Source organism: Thamnophis elegans, chromosome 6 (genome assembly GCF_009769535.1).
Source record: "Thamnophis elegans isolate rThaEle1 chromosome 6, rThaEle1.pri, whole genome shotgun sequence".
In the NCBI taxonomy this organism is placed as follows: domain Eukaryota; kingdom Metazoa; phylum Chordata; class Lepidosauria; order Squamata; family Colubridae; genus Thamnophis; species Thamnophis elegans.
The window spans coordinates 11,836,156-11,856,774 of NC_045546.1; the positions used below are offsets into that span (position 1 = coordinate 11,836,156).

The 20,619-nt window shown below is 44.2% G+C and overlaps 2 protein-coding genes across 2 annotated transcripts in view; one reads left to right on the forward strand and one right to left on the reverse strand.

Annotated features, from left to right (window-relative positions):
• The window catches only part of AMOTL1 (angiomotin like 1), a 155,653-nt gene that overhangs the window by 64,448 nt on the left and 70,586 nt on the right, over nt 1-20,619 (forward strand). The window lies entirely within an intron of this gene.
• On the reverse strand, nt 1,085-19,612 carry LOC116509991 (spliceosome-associated protein CWC15 homolog). The gene is made up of 7 exons (XM_032219310.1): nt 19,449-19,612; nt 16,186-16,362; nt 13,849-13,961; nt 11,864-11,952; nt 10,837-10,947; nt 2,382-2,500; nt 1,085-1,528 (listed from the first exon to the last, which is right to left on the reverse strand). The coding sequence occupies exons 2-7, from the start codon at nt 16,314-16,316 to the stop codon at nt 1,399-1,401; spliced, it is 693 nt and encodes a 230-aa protein (XP_032075201.1). The 5' UTR covers nt 16,317-16,362; nt 19,449-19,612; the 3' UTR covers nt 1,085-1,398.

The following is a 20,619-nucleotide window of genomic DNA, read 5'->3' on the forward strand; positions in this document are numbered from 1 at the left end:
GGCCGTTAGGAACTGGATGAGTGCTAACAAACTGGTACTCAACCCGGACAAGACCGAGTGGCTGTTGTGCTTCCCTCCCAATAATTTGGCTAATACACCAACGCTTAGGCTGGGGGGTCAAATTTTATACCCCTCAGATAGGGTCCGCAACTTAGGAGTCCTCCTGGACCCACAGCTGACTTTTGACCACCAGCTGTCAGCTGTGACCAGGGGGGCATTTGCCCAGGTTCGCCTGGTCCGCCAGTTGCGGCCCTACCTAGACCGGGAGGCTCTCACAACAGTCACTCGAGCCCTTGTGATCTCTAGGCTGGAATACTGCAATGGGCTCTACATGGGGTTGCCCTTGAAGTGCATCCGGCGGCTACAGCTAGTCCAGAATGCAGCCGCGCGAGTGATAGTGGGCGCACCGCGGTTCGCCCACGTTACACCCGTCCTCCGCGAGCTGCACTGGCTACCTGTTGGTCTCCGGGTGCGCTTCAGGGTACTGATGACCATCTTTAAAGCACTCCATGGTAGTGGATCTGGGTACTTGAGAGACCGCCTTCTGCCGATTACCTCCCTAAATCGACCAATTAGATCGCACAGACTGGGCCTCCTCCGAATTCCATCTGCCAGTCAATGCCGACTGGCAACCACACGGGGGAGAGCCTTTTCTGTTGCAGCTCCGACCCTGTGGAACGACCTCCCCGTTGAGATCCGTACCCTCACCACTATCCAGACCTTCCGCGCAGCCCTCAAGATCTGGCTCTCCCAGCAGGCCTGGGGATAGGTTCCCAATTTACCCGCCCGAGTGTTTGATTGCTGAATGAAAGTTGTGTTTTTACTATTTTTTCTTTGTTCACATACTGTTCTGTTTTTGACACTGTACCCCCCTCCCTTGTGGTTGTAAGCCGCCCTGAGTCCCCTCAGGGAAAAGGGCGGCATATAAATCCCAATAAAACTCTAAAACTCTAAACAGAAGACAGAAGGACCACTGCTGAGTCTAAAAACATACCCGAGCTTTCCCCATCTTGAGTAAGGGGAGAGTACAAAGTTTGTAGAACAGGAGAGGGAAGCTAATGTAGGTTTAACAAAGAAAATAGCCTTATGAGTGAGTGAAGGGTTTATTGAAAGCCGTTTTCAAAACATTTACAAAATGATTTTCCAGTGAACATAAATTCATAGCAATAAGGAAATTGACATCTTCAAGAAAAGGGGGGAAGGAACGGTAGGGGGTAAGTTTACAACAATAAAACATGCAAAAAATATGCCAGACAAGGAATTAAGTTAAAAAGATACCTATGATCATGGGGGAATACCTGCACACAGTTGACAGATTTCCATCCATTTTTCTGATGGAAGGCAGATGACTTGTGCCACACAACCTATTGGCAACGCAACTTACTCAAAAACGAGATTCTACTTGATGTATTTTTCCATAAACTTTTTGTGAAATTCAGACCGCAGTGTGTCATTGACAAATCGTTTGTCTTTTTTCATTTCGTCCACACCTTTAGCGCAATTCTTGAAGACAACATCATCATCCCATCTAAAAGAGGAAAGGAACATGTCAGAAGCTCTGCCAGAGACTTCGGCCCATACTAAAATATTCTGGCAGATTTCCCCTTCTGGAAGTTTTGAGTACGGAACCAAGAACCGCCTATGTTACACATGTGTAGGCTGAAGTGAAGACAGAAACAGTGATCGTTTGAAAAATGAGTGGGACTATGGCCAGATTACAGAGCAACTATCCTCAGGAACTTCATCTTGGTTAAGAAACTCTTGAGAGGAGGAGAAGCAGGAACAGCATATTACAGAAAACAAAGAAACAACTGAAACTCCTACAAAATCTGAGATGTGTTAAAACAGGCTATTGTATCAGCTGCTTGTCAGATATCAGTGGGGCAGAAGAACAGCTGGAGCCTGTTCCCGATGTGCACATGCGCAGAGCTGTCAGGAGAAGGGAAGAGCTAAAGAACAAGGGCCGACTTGGGAGTAAAGCCACAGGTGGACAGTGAATGGCCCCTCCTATAGGGAATAAAGAGGAACGAAAGGGGAGGGGAGTTTGCAGGAGACAATTAGTTCAATTCATTAGGGTGAAGATCTGTTCCTGGCTTCTTGGCAAGTATTCTCTTGTTTATTTGCTTATACTTTGAGCATAGAGAAATAAATAATAGGAGCTTGAATTTGTAGTACAGGAAGACAACCGTGTATTAATATGTGTAATACAGATCAAGGACTTGAAGGCCTTAAATGCCTTGCTCTCCACTTTACTATTTTTTCTTTTAAAAATTCAATTTAAATCCAATTTAACTGTTTTGGAATTATGACTCTTATTCACAATCGGGGGAGGGAGGGGGAAAGCCGAGACTCAACTGAAAACACCGTTAACATCTCCATACCTTCGCTTCACTTTAAAATTTATTTGAGGTTGTAGTGGTCCTGTCAGGTTCAGCAAAGGGTTACCGCTTAGGATATTTTCCATCCGTATCCTCTCCTCTTCAGCTTTCTGTTCTTGTTCCTGCCGAGAGAAGGAAAGGTGGGTTCCATGCTTTTATAAAAAGTGGACTGTTTTCTTTTCAGATCCCCTGTAGAAGCAGCTAAAGAGTCAACCACAAGTCCTTTTGCAGTGCATTCAAAGTTTCTTTTTTTTTAATGTTTGTACTGCCAAGTTTCCATTTCTGAAATAAGCATACACCAAATACAGGATGGAGGCCAGAGACTGTTGTGGCCCGCCAGCAGCCAGCGGATCTGGCAGCAAATTCGGATAGTGAGGAGGTTGGGGAGGAACATGGGCCAGTCCTGGAGTCTGGAGAAGGCTCTAATGAAGGCTCTGTGTTGGAGGCAAAGATGGGGCCAGAGCTGCCTGACAATTATCAGCTACCCTCGGAATCGGACATCAGTGGGGCAGAAGAACAGCTGGAGCCTGTTCCCGATATGCACACACAGAGCTGCCAGGGGAAGGGAACAGCTAAGGAACAAGGGCCGACTTGGGAGTACAGCCACAGGTGGATGGTGAATGACCCCTCTTATCGGGAATAAAGAGGAGCGAAGGGGGAGGGGAGTCTGTAGGAGACAATTATTTAATTCATTAGGGTGAAGATCTGTTCCTGGCTTCTTGCCAAGTAATTGTCGGCAGGCCTGGGGGTGATGAGTTCCCTCCCCTCTCGACATGTATGGTTGTGCGACTGTTGCCTACTTTTATTATTTGTATTTTGTCTTTTATGTTCCCCCTTTTTTTCCCCCCCTTTGAATTGTTCGCCGCCCTGAGTCCTCCCGGAGAAGGGCGGCATACAAATAATAAAATACCAATACCAATACCAATAATTGCTGCTACAGCATGGCGTTTGGAAGATATCGGCCTGGCAGCTCTCCAAGCCTGATCAAGGTCTGTAGTTGTGAAATCTCTTGCAAGATTGTTGGCCGGGACTTTTCTGGAGAGGAATTCCCTTTAAACTAAACAAATGGGGCTTTATCGGGATGACGAGTCGGCTTCATGATCTTGGGAAGCCTAGGTCAGAACACTAGGCCTGAGAGATTTAATTGCGTTGGGTCTGTAACTTGGAACCTTGACAAAGGACTTACCAAAATAAAATCCCAATGTCCTATCTTAAGTGTCATACCTTGTCCCAGGAAATTTTGGGTGTATCTTTCCAACCCTGCTTACACAACAGATGGCTACAGGAGAGACAAGCCCTAAAGAATGTTGCCCAGCCCTCTGGAACTTCCCTCTCTTATGCTCTGGAAACAAACAACGTGGGGGTAAGACACCCCTAAAACCCCTCGGGGTGTGTGTTCTGTCAAGATACAGCCTGTTGTGCCTTAACATGGCTTCTACTGGATGGCCATAAAATGGCTTCTACTGTACAGTGCAGAGGAGTTGCCATGGTAATGGCCTCACAGTACTCCACAAGGGGGCTCTCTCTGGTAAGGGGGGAAAATCCAACATTAGAGATAATGTTTGGTCTGTACATTTTCCCCCTATAAATAAATACCCTGGGCAACGCCTGGTTATCGCCTAACAGTTATTAAAACTCTTATTAAAACAGGGCCTAGCTACACCATATCTTCTACTTCTGCCCAGAAGGCAAAATAGGGTAAGTTAGATGGGTTAAAAAAAATTCAATCTGAGCCAAAAAACCAGCAAATACATTTAATAGCCTAACTTGTTTGCTTGTGTGTTAAGCTGCAGAACTAAATTTTCTGGGTACACCATCTATGCTAGTTCTAGATGAAATTCTATTTATTCATTCAGTGATTTTATATGGCTGGCCAACTCATAAAGGGCGACCCGGGCACCTCACATATACTTTAAAAATATATAAAAACAGAGAAACTAGGAACAAAACACCACGGTAGCAAAATTGAAGCAAAGCCACCTCAAGATGAGCACATCCAACATTTTTGCCTGGGGAATAAGACACGTCTTCACGGCCTTGTAACAGGTCAATAGGTCATGTCAGGCCAATCCAAATCCTGGGGAAGAGAATGTCTCCCAAAGGGTAGGGGGGCTGTGACAGAAAAAAATTGCACTTTGATATCGTCCCAAATGATACTGTTTTATGGAAGGAATCTGAAGCCTCCAAGATCTCACGGGATGAACCAAGCCAATCAGAGACAGCAGTGCCACAATTAACTCTGGTCTCGCACTAGACACTAACCTTAGATAGGAACCCCAAAATACAAGACAGAGAAAAAACGGCTTCAGTAATCTAGTTTATGTCACCCAGTTGGGCTCAGAAACACAGAAGCACGAAATTGGAAGAGGTAGTAAGACCAACTACCCGTTCAGGATGAAAATCCGAATGACAGGTAGTTCTCGATTTACAACCGTCATGTACCTTGCCCATTACGGTCATTAAGTCGTCAAGAGTTGTAAAGCAGACCATCTTATGACCGAATCTGTTTTACAACCTTTTTTTGCACGCCCCATTTTTGGCCTCCACGCATTGCGTTTTCAGGCGGAGATCGGTGGAAATGTGCTTTGGCAATGTTTGCAGGCTTGAACGGGCGCTCACAACCAGCAAACCTGTTGATAAAGTTCACCTTTGGGAACAGCTGATTGGGGGTATTCAGGGAGGCCGATCCACCCACCAATCAGCTGTTTGTGCTGAATCAAGCTAATGCACTGAAGCTGACCAGACTATTTGCTAAGGACGCTAGCCAGATGAATACTGATGGCTGCTGGTAGGCAGAGGCAGGATTTCATTTTTTCTTTTTTCCTCCCCAAAAACTAATGTGTGTCTTATACTCCAGAGCGTCTTATACTCTGAAAAATACAGTAATTACATGATTGTCAAACTGTAATGCTATTGATAAATCCTAAATATACATATCATAACGGTAAGGTTATTTAAAACCACCCAAGAACGTTGCTCATCGCAAACTGGGCCCAACGATGCTCATTTTCAGCACATACAATAAAAATGACAAGGGGAATCATGGCAGGGAATATGAGACGTCGGTTCCTGAGTGACAGATTCAACTTTTAACCTTGGGTTTGCTTGGAAACAAAAAATGGTTCCAGTGCTTATCCTGGGGATGAAATTGGAGAGCGAATACCAAGCGATTTAGTCTGGGCCAGGTGGTAAAAGATTATAGTACTTGGATCCTCCACAAATAGAGTGTAATCTGGAGATTGGAGACAGATCAGGCAAGCATAAATGTTAAGATAAAAAGTCAATCACACTCATTAAAAAAATTGTAATATTTAAATTCAGGATATGGGAAATCTAGACTTTCCACTCAAGTTTTTCTCAGAGTAATAGAAGATTTGGGAAAAGAGATATGTAAAAATCCTTTGCATGATTAAAAAAAACAGGTTAAGAACTTAAACAGACCTGTATGTATTCTTCAGTTAAGTAACTAATGTATTTAAAAAGTTGTTTAAATGTTTAATCTTATTCCTATGCTACACTTCATCAATGTGACCCACTCCATAAATACTGTCTTATTAACAACAGCTACAAGTAGAAGCCAGTACAACTAATCATTTACCTTAAGTTTGAGCCTTTACTGTTATTTAATATAATTTTGTCTTGCATTGCTTTCTGGCTAAAAGGTAAACTCAATGCCTATATGCTCATAATTTTAATTTCAATAACATAACATAAGCTACATGTATTTAGCGCCGTCATTTCCCAGACAGGCATATTAGTTACTTCAGAGATAGAGCATTCTCATAAACAGAATTCAGGACAAGCATAACATTCCAGAAATGCTGAAGCTCAGCAGATCATTACACCGCTTGGATACGGGAACATAACAGGGTTAAATCAGCCACAGAAAGAATTTCAGGCGGAAAATTGTGCAGGGCAGGCGGGGTACGAAAACTATTGCTTAATAGCTCACACATGCCGTATTTTTCGGAGTATAAGATGCACCTTTCCTCCCCCCCTAAGAGAGCATGGAAATGTCGGTGCGTCTTATACACCAAATACAGCCATTTTTGGCCTTCCGAAGTCCCGCCACAGCATACCATTTTTGGGAAAAATAAGCACAAAGTGGGCCTCTTTTTTTGTGTGTGCAAAAACAGAGGTATTTTTGCCTTTCCTCATCCCCCAGAAGCAATCTGCAGGCTTCAGCAGGGCAGGGGGAAGGGAAAAATGCCCCCATTTCAGTGAAATGAGATCCAGAGCGCATCCAGGAAAGACCACCACAAAACAGACAATTGGTGCATTCTGGAAAGAAAAAAAGTTGAACATTCCTGAGAATATCCGAGTGAACTGTTCCTGTACTAAGGAATTTTGCATATTGTTGTAATATAGTTGCAGAGTCACGCTGAACCACACAGGAGAAAACAAACTCCTAAAATGCCATAACATCCTGATAGTGCATAACATAACATTCTGAGATGTGCCCTACCAATGACCCCCAGGATCTGACCATATATAGACAGAACTTCTCTGAGCAGTAGATTGGAAATTGTACTTTTACAGGTTGTTTTTAACCACATGCTATTGCTCCTCCTGCCTTTGTCCTATCTCAATAAAAGGGGCTCTCAGACCCCCAATCTGGGTCGTCGTCGCTCCATCCCAAGAAAGGTTGTCTCCTGTCTTTTCTCAACATTGGCCTCATGGGCGAACCACGGGAACGTTACAGCATATCTCTAATCCAAGCTACAGACTAGCCTTCCCCGCTGTGGTGCCGTCATAGCAGGGGTGGGATTCAGTCAGTTTGGCCCAGGAGTCTCCACACAGCCCACTAAACATGCTGGATAACTACAAAAAATGGGAGGGCAAAAAAATGGGCCTTCCGGAAGTTCTGGAAGTCTGGAAACAAGTCCGTTTCCAATGGGCCTCTGGAGCCCGGGGAAGCCTGTTTTCACCCTCCCGGAGGCTCGAAAAAAGCATCTGGAGGGATGGGCCTACCAAAGTTTCGGAAGTCCAGAAACGGGCCCATTTACAACTTCTGGAAGGTCTCCAGAGCCCAGGGGAGGTCATTTTCGCCCTCCCAGAGGCCCAGGAAAGCCTATAGAGGGCGAAAAATGGGCCTTCCGGAAGTCTAGAAATGGGCCTGTTTCTGGAGAGCTTCCAGAGTATAGGGGAGGATGTTTTCCTCCTCCAGGAGGTTCGGGGAAAGCCTCCAGAGCCTGGAAGGGGGAAAATACCACCCTCCATCGTAGTGCAGGATGCCAAGTAGGCCATGCCCACCCAGCAATCGGGCAGAGAACCATTTGCTAATCATTTTGAATCCCACCGCTGTGTCAGTCCTACTCCTGCCATTCTTTGGCCAAACTTGCTGGGCAAGATGGAAACTGCAATTCAGTTCATCTGGATGGTGCCTGACTGGGAACTTTATATTGAACAGCTTCTAGCAGCCTCTAGTGGTACTAAACGACTGTTTCTAGAAACAGTATTTGTATCCGGGAACGGCGAAATGTTCCAAATTCAAATCATTCTGAATTGAAAGTTTTGCACCTTCCTAGCTCATATGCAATGTCTGGTTTGCTCTGATATAACGGACAAGACTTGATTTTTGGTATCTCTGGAATTACCAACAAATAAAACTGTTTCATTACATCAGAGGCACGACAATTCTCCGTTGGGTCTGCTCCTTGGTGAACTGCCAGCTCTCTCTTTCTTTTTAGCAAACTGTTTTTATTAGTGAATTAGACCTTACTGTGTCCTAGCAAGTTTCACAACTATAAAATATACTTTGGCTAGATTTTATTTCAATAAGGTAAAGGTAAAGGTTCCCCTCGCACATATGTGCCAGTCATTCCCGACTCTAGGAGGTGGAGCTCATCCCTGTTTCAAAGCCGAAGAGCAAGCGCTTTCCGAAAACATTTCCGTGGTCATGTGGCTGGCATGACTAAATACCGAAGGCGCACGGAACGCTGTTACCTTCCCACCAAAGGTGGTTCCTATTTTTCTACTTGTATTTTTACATGCTTTCGAACTGCTAGGTTGGTAGAAGCTGGGACAAGTAACGGGAGCTCACTCCATTACACAGAGCTAGGGATTCAAACTACCAAACTGCAGACCTTCTGATTGACAAGCTCAGGGTCTTAAACACTGAACCACCGTGTCCCTGCTTTTATTTCAATAAGTGTGTAAGAACGATTTACAGCTGTTGGATGAAAAGGATTTTTGAGAGGAAAATAAGAAGAGAGAATAGCTGGTGTCCATTGTATCCTATCTCCATACTTTTCCCATCTCACAGAACCTAAATCCGTAATGGCACAGGTGGCACGCGGAGCCATTTGTCAGGGCACGTGAGGCGTTGCCCTGTCAGCTGGCCAGCACGCATGCATGATTTCAGCCCTTTGAGGCCATTTTTTGCAACCAGCACTCCCCCCCCCCCATTTTTTGCATGCTTTTTTCACCCTCCTCTCCAGAGGCCTCAGCAGCTTCATTGAAGCCTTCGGAGGGCTAAAACCAGTCCTACGGGCGAACGGGAAGTTCAGGAACAGACTTCCGGTTTGCTCGTAGGGCTGGTTTTAGCCCTCCGGAGCATTCAGGGACCTTCCCTCCGGAGCCTTCTGAATGCTCCAGAGGGAAGGTCCCTGAACGCTCTGGAGGATTAAAACCAGCCCTACGAGCAACCGGAAGTGACTTCCAGTTTGTTCATACGGTTGTTTTTTTGCCCTCCAGAGCCTTCAGGAAAGCCTCCTGAAGGCTCCCGAAGGTTAAACTGGCCCTACAAGCAAACCAGAAGTCCGTTTCTGAACTTACGGTTTGCCTGTAGGGCTGGTTTTCCGTGCCCCGGAGGCTTCAGGGAAGCTGCTGAAGCCTCTGGAGGACCTCTGGGGGGTGGGGGAGGCTGTTTTCACCCTCCCCAGGCTTCTATAAAGACTCTGGAGCCTGGGGAGGGTGAAAAAAACACACCAAATATGGGGGGGGGGGAGCTCTTGTTGTGTGCGCATGCACGCTGGGGCCTTACACAAAGCATTATGAGTGTGGCACGCCCGCTCACGACCTCCCTGCGCTCCACCTGCTTTTGGCACGGGAGCCAAAAAAGGTTCGCCATCACTGACCTAAATCATCCTCTTTTAATCCCTTGCAAGGTAGAGTCTGTGCAACTGAATAGAGCTGAATATTCAGTGGCCGGATGCCCTTTCTGTTGTCAATGGAGAGGTTTTTTTCCCAGGAGATATATTCCCAGTGTGCCCAGAGAGAGAAATATATACCTCTACCTAGGATCGAACTGACAGTCTCCTGATTGTGAGGCGAGAGCTCCACCTCTAGGCCACCAGACCACTCAATCTCATAGAACCTAAATGTGCCCAGCTAATCAAATGCTCACCATCAAAGCTGACACCAGCCAGAGCATTGAAAAATCAAGCAAATAGGGCAAGATTGGAAGATGAGCAGAGACCGGGCCCATAGAAATATCAAGAGTTGGACACAACTGGATAACATTATCATCGCTCAAATGCAATTTCAGCAGTAGAGGTATGAAAGACTTACTCCCCAAATAAAAAAAAGAATTATTTTCAATAAATACAGATAGTCCCCGACTTATGAAGGGACTGTTGGAAGTTACGACAGCATTGAAAAGGGGGACTTGTAACCATTTTTCACACTTATGACCACTGCAGTACCCCCAAGGTCACGTGATTTACAGTTGGATGTTGGATAAGTGGTCCACATTGTCGTGACGATTGCCATGTCCCAGGGCTACTGGATGGCCTTTTGTGACCTTCAGACAAGCCACATTAAGGGGGAAGCCAAATTCACTTAACCACCATATTACTAATTTGACAACTGCTGTGATCCACTTGGCAAACGTGGCGAGAAGAATCGTAAAATGGAGCAAAACTCACTTAACCAATTTCACATTTAGCAACATAAATTTTGGGCTCCATTGTAGGTTGCAAGTTGAAGATGACCTGTAGATACTTTTAGACCAATGGTAGCCCTAGAACAGGGGTGTCGAACTCAAGGGGCCACATCTGGCCCACAGGGTGCTTAGATCTGGCTCCTGGGGCCGGCCTGGAAACAGTGAAGGAACGGCCTGCAGTGCATCTGCCAACGAAAATGGAGCTTGAGAGGGCTGCATGCGGTTCTCTCTCAAGCTCCATTTTCTCTGGCAGAGGGTTGCAGGAGGCCGTTGCAGCCGAAAACAGACCTCACAAGGGCTGCAGGCGGCACTCCCAAGCTCCGTTTTCGCTGGCAGAGGGTTGCAGGATGCTCGGGAGCCCGTTTTCGCTGGCAGAGCGCTCGGGCTATCACCGGCTTTCCCGACACGAGTGAGGTCAAGCTGGCCACGCCCCAGCTCCCCCCAAGGTCAAACACAACCCTGATGCGGCCTTCAATTAAATTGAGTTTGATACCCCTGCCCTAGAAGGTTATTGATCAGCTACCTGTATCTTCATTTTGTCGTTTCATCAGCAAACTTAAATCATGCGTTTACCTTCCGGGCTTGCTCTTCGGCTCGTTCCTTTTTTATCTTCTCTAGCTCAGCTAGCAGAGCGGCTGTATCGTCATCACTCTCTTCCTCATAATCTTCATCCTCCTCCTCCTCCTACAAATGGAGCAAAACCAGCAGACCGTTCATTTATACCCAAGAGGAGTGTGCAATGCTTCCGATTTCATTCCAGAAAGGAACTTTGGACTGCACAGAGACCCAAACACAGCCCTTCCCTACCACTGATCCTATTAACCCTGCTGCTTCCCAAGACGCGGCTGCTTTAAAAACAGACAGGGGCTTCCCTTATGCTCTGACGCCTCTTTTCCAATTTATTTCTGAAATGCACACTAGTACCCTCCTGTTGGTATACATTTTTTTGATCCCACTTCCCTAAGTCACATCGTAAGGTAAAGGTTCCCCTCGCACATATGTGCTAGTCGTTCCCAACTCTAGGGGGCGCTGCTCATCTGTTTCAAAGCCGAAGACTTTCTCCGTGGTCATGTGGCCGGTGTGACTAAATGGCGAAGGCACACGGAACACGGTTATCTTCCTACCAAAGGTGGTTCCTATTTTTCTACTTGCATTTTTATGTGCTTTCGAACTGCTAGGTTGGCAGAAGCTGGGACAAGTAACAGGAGCTCACTCAGTTACACGGCACTAGGGATTCAAACCGTCAAACTGCTGACCTTCTTGATCAACAAGCTTCAGCGTCTTAGCCACTGAGCCACCGCAGTGATAGTTTAGATCAGAGCTCACCAAGGTGGTCAGCCGGGGTGGGATTTGGAGGGTCTCCGAACCGGCCATAAAGTTAGCTACGGTTTCTCCAGAACAAGGGCGAAGTTCTATAGCTGCCCTCCTCTGCAGCCGACTCAATCTTGAGTCAAAAATGGATCAGGACAGAAGTGATGACCTTAATACTTATTTGACCTGGACTGCACTAACCCGTCACAGCACAGGAGCTGTGAGTGGATCAAGATGGACCACGGGAAAAAGACCCACTGAATGCCCAAAACTGTCTGAAATAACATACGTCAGTCAAAGGATCATCTGCATCAAGGTTAGCGGCGGGGATTTGATCAAGTCGAGGTTTCTTTGAGACTGAAGAGGAAGTTGTGTGTTCTGAGAAAAAAACATAGCCACAAAAAAAAAAAAGAACTTATAACCAAACAGCAATGAAAGAAAAGTGAATACCACAGAAAATGAAACTGACAGGTAAAAAAAACAATGTTACTAGGTCACTGTTAAGGTAATGATGATTTAATAGCTGATTAGCTGCTAAGGCTGTAAGCTGAGATGATGCTATGAGAATGAGTCAGCAGGGTTATCGCTTTAAGAAGCTTTACTGATTAGTCTATAAGCCAGGGATTGACAACCTTAAACACTTAAAGAGCCAGAAAGGTCCTAACTGGAAGCCCACCATTCAATTCTGGAGCCGACCAGTCCAGTTCCCCCATCATAGAGTCTCCTCCCAGCGTGGCATCCTTTTTCCTCTACCTGTCCTAACCGAAAGCCCTATCAATTGTGGAGCCAACCGGCAATGAGGAGCCGCAGCAGAGGGAAGAAAGAGCCACATGCGGCTCCAGAGCCATGGGTTTCTGACCTCTGCTATAGGCCATATCAAAGCACAAGATTTAAACACACGGAAATATTTTCTGTCATTTTATTCTATTTTTTATATTTATGTATTAAATTATATTGTATTTTATCCTATAACTATTGTATTTTTCCTGACTCTTATTTTAAATTGTTTGAATAAGATTTTATTGGCGATATGTGTTTGAACCTTGTGCTTTGATATGGCCTATAGGCTAATCAATAAAGCTGTCGTATCACTTTAAGAAGCTGTCTATATAAGAGAGGCCCTGTGTGGGTTTCTGTGTGTGTGTGTGTGTGTGTTCGTTCGTTCCTCCATGTCACAGTTGAAGATTGATTCCATGGCTTTGCCTAATACACGTATGCATGTATATATGTGTATGTGTGTATGTGTACGTGTGCGCGCGCGCACACACACACACATACACACATCTTGGAGATAAACCAATTTGAAAGACAAAACCTCTATGTCCTGTATTTTGCTCCTGGGTTGTCTCAAAAGAGTCGTCATACTCTTCACACACTGACAATCACACCAATATTTCCGTATATCCAAATTCTAATAAGCGTTGTATTACTGCTTTCTCATTGGGAAAAAGAAGAGGCACATGAAGGTGCCAAGACTCTTCCAGGTCTCAGTGATTTTTGCTCATAAGCCTGTAAATAGTCTTTAAAGTAAAGGAAAGAAGTTACCATATTTTTACCATAAGATAAGTTACCATAAGATGCACTGGATTATAAGACGTACCAAGATTTTTGAAGAGGTAAAATTTTTTAAAAAGGTTTTTGCACTCTGCAGGCTTCCCAAACCCTCTGCACGCCGCATTTTTGTGGAAAAATGTGGCATGCAGGGAGTTTGAGAGTCCTGCAAAGCGCTCCTGGGGGCTGGGGGCAGCAAAAAACGGCCTGTTTTTCACAAAAATGGGCCTGTTTTTTGCACAAAAAAAAACAAAAACACCAGGGCATGCATAGGCTTTGGGAGGTTTGTAGAGTGCTCCTGGGGCCTGGGGGGCAAAATCAAGCAAAAATGGCCCATTTTTTACTTGTTTCTGCCCTCTCCAGCTCCCAGGTGCACTTTGCAGGCCTCCCAAACGATCTGCATGTCCATTTTTGCAAAGGGGGCGGGGTTTCGGGAGGCCAAAAATGCTGTATTCAGTGTATAAGACACACCCAGATTTTCACCCTTTGGGGGGGGGGGGGAGGTGCCTCTTATACTCTGAAAAATACAGGAATTACATACCTTTTTAAACTCCATAGTTGAGCTGGCCTTATATTAAGTAATTGCACCCCATGGAATATTTTCAAACTTTACTTGAGTGAACCCCTTTTGGGCTTCCTGGGCCTGCACTCGATCCACAGCTATCGCCACAGAGGCTGATCAACCGTACAAAACAACCTCTCTGCTATGGTGGTGGCACAAACCTCGTGCTGGCCTGTCTCGGTTCTTCTCTCTGACGGCCACCCTCTCCTTCTCCTCCAGTTCTCTCCTGAAATCACGGTTGCGCACCTCTTCAGGGGCATCCTGAGTGGTTTGCCTGAAAGAAGCAGCACATCAAGAAGGTGAGTCAAATTTATAATAAAGAGAACACCTATTTAATTAACCATATATTAACTGCAGCTAGAATTACATTTGCACAACATTGGAAAAGTGAAGAGATTCCTATTGATGAGGTGGTGATTAGGAAAATATTAGACTGTGCAGAAATGAATAGATTGACACTAATAATTAAAGAGAAAGGAGGGAGGGAAGGAAAGAGGGAAGGAAGGAGAGAAGGAGAGAAGAAAGGAGGGAAGGAAGGAGGGAAGGAAGAAGAAGTAGGATTGTTGTAAAATAAGATGGATTTATGGGATGGTAAGAAAGTAATTTCAATTATATTGTCAATTGTAGGGGAGAAAAATTGTTACAAATACATATTATTATTTGTATGTTATGAGATCATATAATTGTGAATGTATATATGAGAAATAAAAATTTATATAAAAGAAATAAAGAGAAAGAACAAACAATATTATATGATATGGGAAATATTTTATCAATGGTTAGAGGAAAAAAGGGGGAATTGGGAATAAAAGAAGAAAATTAAAGAAGAATAGAAAATATGTTAAGATAGAGGTATAAACAAGATGATAACTGTTAGTATTATGATGAGGAAGATGATTATGCTTAATGTCATGGTTGTATTTTTATTAGAAGATACATTAAAAGGAAAATGAAAGGGTTAATAATGTTCAATTGTTTAATACACTACAATTTTAAGACTAGGGAATTAATATTAACGTGAATGATATTGTAAATGCTGAAAGCTGTTGCACAGAGATATTTCTACCCAGAGACCACACTGTTTAAGGAAAGGTGAAATGTTTATATGTTGAAAAATAAAAAATAAAAAACTTTTTTTAAAAAAGAAGGCAAATCAAGAAAACGAAATTGATGGAGCACAGCAGACAAGAAAATGAAATAAGTGGGGAAGTGCAAAGCAACATGATCTGCTATTGGGAAAGTTTCCATCAACCATTTTCTATTTTGGGACATAAAAACTTCTGAGTCTCTAGAGATTCTCAAGTCATCCAGTCGTGGTTGTCCCAAAGGTGCTTTTTCAGGAGGCAACTGGACTGTCTTGTTTTTTTCTTTGGAAGACATTTTGCTTCTCATCCAAAAAGCTTCTTCAGTTCTGACTGGATGGTGGGAATGCAGACAACTGGTCATTTACATCCTTTTAGAGAGTCGCTGAGGCCACTTGGAGGTTTATCTGTGTCCTCAGGATCACCTGAGTGGTGCTCCTGGTTCCTGTAGTTTACAATTTTTTTCCTCTAGAAATCCATTCTTACTCCCACACCATTCAAAGGATGCCCATCCCAAATTGGATAGCTAAAAGTCTGTAGAGATTCTCAGTCATCCAGGTCACAGTTGTCCCAAAGGGGCTTTTTCAGGAGGCAACTGAATGGTGCGGGATGGTGTGTGATCTACCGGAGATGGTAAACTCATAAATTTCCAGATGCATCAGGTCTTCCTTCAAACAGAATACTTTTGTTGGTCAAGTGTGGTTAAGATATATAAGGAATTTGTCTCCGGTACAAATGATAACTATACTGCACTGACAATGGCAGGCATTCCTTTTTTAGGCAAAATAAAGCCCACTACCAAAATCAATTGTTCGAAGACTCCAATTAGTCCAGAATGCAGCCACGCGAGCGATTGTGGGTGCACCAAGGTACACCCACGTTACACCTATCCTCCGCAAGCTGCACTGGCTACCTATTAGTCTCTGAATCCGCTTCAAGGTGCTGGTCGCTATCTATAAAGCCCTACATGGCATCGGACCTGGGTACCTGAGAGACCGCCTCCTGCCGATTACCTCTCTCAGACCAATTAGATCGCACAGGTTAGGTCTCCTCCGGATTCCATCTGCCAGCCAATGTTGGCTGGCAACTCCCCGGGGGAGAGCCTTCTCTGTTGCAGCTCCGGCCCTCTGGAACGAGCTCCCTGTTGAGATCCGGACCCTTACTACCCTCCCGGCCTTCCGCAAAGCCACCAAGTCCTGGCTGTTCCAGCAGGCTGGGGGGAGCTGAGAAACATCTACCTCCACGGAAATTGTGAATGTTGGTCCTGTTTTTAATATGTTGTCTTTGTCTCGTTTCCCCCCTTTTCCTTGTCTTTTGTGAGCCGCCCGGAGTCCTCCGGGAGTGGGTGGCATACAAGACAAATAAATAAATAAATAAATTCCCACCATCACCGACAAGAGAAACTTGGCCTTTTACCTATATTTGATTTTCGTATGAGACGGAAGATCCCTGCTGGAATACTGCTTGGAGAGCTGACTTAAGTCCCCTTCTCCTTTCCCTCTTCCGCCTCTTGCAGGTTCAAAGGTTGGTCGAGCAGCGGTAGTCATCTTACAAGCATGGAATCAAACTCACACCATGGATGTCGGTTAAAACCTACAGTAGGAAAACAAAAGCAAAGCTTGGTCAATACATCTTTGTCAAGGAAACGGTCTCTGTTACAGTTGCAGCCCCAATGTTATGGAAGTTGTGGCCCACCAGCGGCCAGGGAGGAGGTTGGGGAGGAACATGGGGGGTTGAGGAAAGCTTAGACGAGGGCTTTGCATTGGAGGCAGGGAGGGAGCTAGAGAGCAGTGAGGCAGAGGAACAGCTGGAGCCTGTTCCCAGTGTGTGCATGGGCAGAGCTGCCAGAAGACAGGAACAACTGCGTTTGGAAACTAATTATCTGGCAGCGCTCCAAACGAGATAAGATGCATGTGGATAAACAACCCTCTGAAAGACTGTTTGCTAAAGTGTTGCTGACTGTGAATGAAAGGAATTCACACTCATGTAAATAAAAGAGATTTTGTCGGGACCAAGACTTTGCTTTTTGCTAAGGAAGCCAGGCTTCCTGGGTCAGAACAATGTATCTTAATTTCTTAGCAAGCTATTCTGAGTTCAAGATGTTTGGTGGTAATGAAGCCAACACAGAAAGGCAGTTTTAAGCAGAGATGTATCTTTATGCTACCGCTGCATCTCAAACACCCTTACATTTTAAAATGTAGCAAAAGAATATATAGTATTCTTTCTAATTTCCAGGGATGAAAATAGAAAAATGCGGGCAGATACAGAGCCAAAAAGTATTTTTAATATGAAATACACTTGTATTCTTTGGAAGTCTGGGGGGGGGGGGGACCCTAAAAATGACTGTAAAGGATGACAAACAAGAACATTTATTTTTATTCTTACATCAAAGCTTCTATCAGAATTGCAAATGTATTCGGTTCATTCAGTTTTTGCTCTTCTTCTACAGTCTCTGATAGCCTTCAGGTCATTGCTTTCTCTCATGCGCCATTCAGGATAGTTACTAAATAAAATTAAGGAAAACCTTGTCTACACTATCTTGGATGCAAAGAGGGTAGATGAGAATTAAATGCAATAAAATTATGTTAAAAACTACTTTTCATAATTCAATGGCTACGAAGTAAAATCTGCATATAAATCTCACAGTAACCTTCCTTTGCTTTGTGCATCTGATGAAACAGTGCATACTTAAAACACAATATGAACACTGTTTGCTGTCAGAGGCTTTTATTCTGTTCTGTAGTTAGAGCACTCTGCTAAACAACTAATTCCCACAACACTGTCAAATTATTTACTAAGACAGTATTACTATTATTATTCTCCTCCTTCCTAATACCTATATCTTCCCACTTATGGCTATAACCATGTTGCTTGTATCTTTATAATTTATATAAATTACAAAGGTATTACCAAGGCTCTATCAAAGTGGTATTAACACTTCATGTGATCTTGATCCTGATTCTGTTAATGCAGCCCAGAACTATGTTGGCTTTTTTAGCAGCTGTAGCACACTGCTGGCTCCTATTAAAGTGATTGTCCAGTAGGACTCCAAGATCCCTCTCACAGTTACTGCTAAAAGATTATAGAGATAGTATTAATCATGTATGTATGTATGTGTGTGTATGTATCCAATATCTTCTTTAAAACTTCCAGTGTTGGAGCATTCACAACTTTTGGAGGCAAGTTGTTCCACTGATTAATTGTTCTAACTGTCAGGAAATTTCTCCTCAGTTCTAAGTTGCTTCTCTCCTTGATTAGTTTCCACCCATTGCTTCTTGTTCTACACTCAGGTGCTTTGGAGAATAGTTTGACTCCCTCTTCTTTGTGGCAACCCCTGAGATATTGGAACATTGTCATGTCTCCTCTAGTCCTTCTTTTCATTAAACTAGACATACCCAGTTCCTGCAATCATTCTTCATATGTTTTAGCCTCCAGTCCCCTTGTTGTTCTTCTCTGCACTCTTTCTAGCGTCTCAACATCTTTTTTACATCATGACAACCAAAACTGGATGCAGTATTCCAAGTGTGGCCTTACCAAGACATTATAAAGTGGTACCAACACTTGATCTGATCTTGATTCTGTCCCTCTGTTGATGCAGCCCAGAACTGTGTTGGCTTTTTTGGCAGCTGCTGGCTCATATTTAAATGGTTGTCCACTAGAACTCCAAGATCCCTCTCACAGTTACTGCTAAAAGATTATAGAGGTGCATTATGTATGTATGTATGTATGTATGTATCATCTATCTATCTATCTATCTATCTATCTATCTATCTATCTATCTATCTATCTATCCACCTATCCATCCACCTATCCATCCATCCATCCATCCATCCATCCATCCATCCATCCATCCATCCATCCATCCATCCATCCATCCATCCATCCATCCATCCATCCATCTATCTATCTATCTATCTATCTATCTATCTATCTATCTATCTATCTATCTATCTATCCCACATCTTCTTAAAAAACTCCAGGGTTGGAGCATTCACAACTTCTGGAGGCAAGGTGTTCCATTGTTTAATTGTTTTAACTGTCAGGAAATTTCTCCTTAGTTCTAAGTTGCTTCTCTCCTTGATTAGTTTCTACCCATTGCTTCTTCTGCCCTCAGGTGCCTTGGAGAAGAGTTTGACTCCCTCTTCTTTGTGGCAGCCTCTGAGATATTGGAACACTGCTATCATGTCTCCCCTAGTCCTTCTTTTCATTAAACTAGACATACCCAGTTCCTGCAACTGTTCTTCATATGTTTTAGTCTCCAGTCCCCTAATCCTCTTTGTTGCTCTTCTCTGCACTCTTTCTAAAGTCTCAACATCTGTGTTTACATCGTGGTGACCAAAAGTGCACGCAGTATTCCAAGTGGGGCCTTACCAAGGCATTATAAAGTGATATTAACATCTGTTGGAATTTCCCCACTTCGAGCTGAACCCAGGAGGACATTTCTTCCAACACATCAATACTGTTACTGTCTCCATACACGGAGAGACTGACAAAGAGCTTCAGCCCTCGCTCAAGCCCTCCTCCATTTGCAAGAAGGGGGGGGGGGGGTTAATAGGGCTGCTGGTCTACCTTACAGGGCTGTTGTGTCAATAGATCCCGCAACCTAGCGTTGCTTGAAGGCTCTGTAACACGTTTTTTTAAAATCCCCATCACAACATTTGTATTATAATTAATTCTACCTGCTGTAACGGCTGGCTTAAACGGAGCAGCTTCCGGCTTCTGAAGTACATACGAAGATCCAACCATGTAGCTCGACCCCAGGCTCGCTGTTACCGCCGCACGGCTAGGCCCGCCCCGCCATTTTTCCTCCTCCAGGCCAGTATCCACCGCACACGAAACCATAGAGAAACAACTCTACGTAGAGTTCTATAATAAAGAAAGAGGCTAGAGTGGCCCAATCGCTAAGTTTCCGGTAAAAATATCATCAGGATTGGTCGGTTGGCTTCCAGAGTGGTGGTGAGGGGGTGGGACAAAACTGCGCCGCTCTTAGCCGGATCTTTCTCGACCCCACGGCGAGTTTTAGACCGGAAGTGCGAACAAAGAGTTAAAGGCAGAGCAAACCCAACTTACTACTTCTGGTTTAAAGTTCAAGGGAGAACAAGCACACAGACGAACTTCGTCCCACATCGAAAGGATATCGAAATTCAGGAAGGTGCAATAATGCTTACGTCTTCCGACTGGCGGAGCATTTTCCCATTCATTTTCCTTTAATCTCCTACTTTTAGGGTGCGGGGTGGTGGTGGTGTCTATTGGAAACCGGAAGTGTAAGAAATGCAAATAATTCTTGCCTCTTAAAAGACTTCCTCTTAAAATAACTGGGGCGCTTGATTGAGTTTGAAATTAAAAGGGGAGGAGCAAATTACGGAACGGGGCGGGGCCTGGGGATCCTGGATTGGTCTGTTACTCGCAATCATAGAGAAGATCTTGCTGTGGTTCCTATTTACAGAGTTTATTAAATATGAATATGAACTATGAATAGGTGGTTCTTATGCATGTGGAATGCTCTATAAAGAGAAATGAATTGAAAAGCTTAAGTTGGTCCTTGGATGAGAAACCATAAGAGTGACAGAGTTGGAAAGGGACCTTTGAGGTCTTCTAGTACAACCCCTGCTCAAGCAGGAGACCCTATATCAGGGGTCCCCAAACTTGGCAACTTTAAGACTTGTGGACTTCAACTCCCAGAATTCTCCAGACAGCATAACTGTCTGGAGAATTCTGGGAGTTGAAGTCCAAAAGTCTTAAAGTTGCCAAGTTTGAAGACCTCTGCCCTGTACATACCATTTCAGACAAATGGCTGTGAAGAAAAACTTCGATGTATCAGTTCCCAGAAAAATCACCAAAAGAAAAAAC